The following is a 1,004-nucleotide window of genomic DNA, read 5'->3' as shown; positions in this document are numbered from 1 at the left end:
AACTGTATTAAAGGTTCACTAGGAAGGTTGAGAACCACTGCCCTAGACACAGTCAGCCTAACACTGCTCTACTCTAAAGACATGTCTCTGGTCTGAATATCATAAAACCTATAGATGAGTATCCACTCAGTAAGCCTCAGTTTTCTCACTGTTTCTTCTTTTCTCTTTTAGGCATGAAGAAATCGTTGATTTATAGTTCACAAAAACTACATAAAATGTGGAAAGGATGGCTGAGGAAAACATTCTGATTTTGCTTGCTTTTTATACGTATATAGATTAATAAAGGGTTCCTTTTTGACAAAGCAGTATTTGTTACTTTGACTCATTGCTTGAATTTTAAGATACCTTAGTTTGCATAATACAGCAAGTCCTCAAATAACATTATTTCTTTCTAATGTCCTTTCGTTATGACGTTGATGGGGGGGGGGGGGAATCAATTCCTGTGTAGAGTTTGCACATTCTCCCCATGTCTGTGTGGGTTTTCTCTGGATACTCTGGTTTTCTCCCACATCCCAGAGATGTGCACGTGAGGTTCATCAGCAAGTATAAACTGTCTGAGTGAGTGAGTGTGTGTGTGAGTGTGTGTGTGTGTGTGTGTGTGTGTGAGAGAGAGAGAGAGAGAAAGAGAAAGAGAGAGAGAGTGCATTAGGAGGGCATCCTGTCCAGGGTGGGTTCCAGCCTTGCACCCAGAGCTGCCAGGATAGGCTCCTGCCACTCGCCACCCAGGACTGGAATAGCAGGTTGGAAAATAATTATCTTGTGTTTCTTCATATTTCTTAAATGTGTGTATAGCTCACATTTATTTCAGTGTTTAATATTAGGAAAGTTTTGGTCTTTACTTAGAAGTTTGGTGATGTTCTTATGACCAGAAATATGCCGTAGGAGCCTCGCTCTTGTGTATCAATTCGCTTAGGACACAGTTGGTTTTGTTATGCTTTGTTTTGCTTGAGGTAGCAGCTCCCAAGAACCTTTTGACAGTGTTAAGTGAACACGCACTGTACTTG

At 40.9% G+C, this 1,004-nt stretch overlaps 1 protein-coding gene across 1 annotated transcript in view; it reads left to right on the top strand.

Moving 5' to 3' along the window:
- The window catches only part of TAMM41 (TAM41 mitochondrial translocator assembly and maintenance homolog), a 47,969-nt gene extending 47,664 nt beyond the window's left edge, over nt 1-305 (top strand). Inside the window, exon 8 of the mRNA XM_006758280.2 lies at nt 172-305. Coding sequence (XP_006758343.1) covers nt 172-248 — 77 coding nt within the window. The 3' untranslated portion in view covers nt 249-305. The remainder of the gene's footprint in view (nt 1-171) is intronic.
- The last annotated feature ends 699 nt before the right edge of the window (nt 306-1,004 follow it).

Source organism: Myotis davidii, unplaced genomic scaffold (genome assembly GCF_000327345.1).
Source record: "Myotis davidii unplaced genomic scaffold, ASM32734v1 scaffold73, whole genome shotgun sequence".
NCBI lineage: Eukaryota > Metazoa > Chordata > Mammalia > Chiroptera > Vespertilionidae > Myotis > Myotis davidii.
Note: the sequence above shows the minus strand (reverse complement) of the source record. Positions and strands in the feature narration are given on the sequence as shown.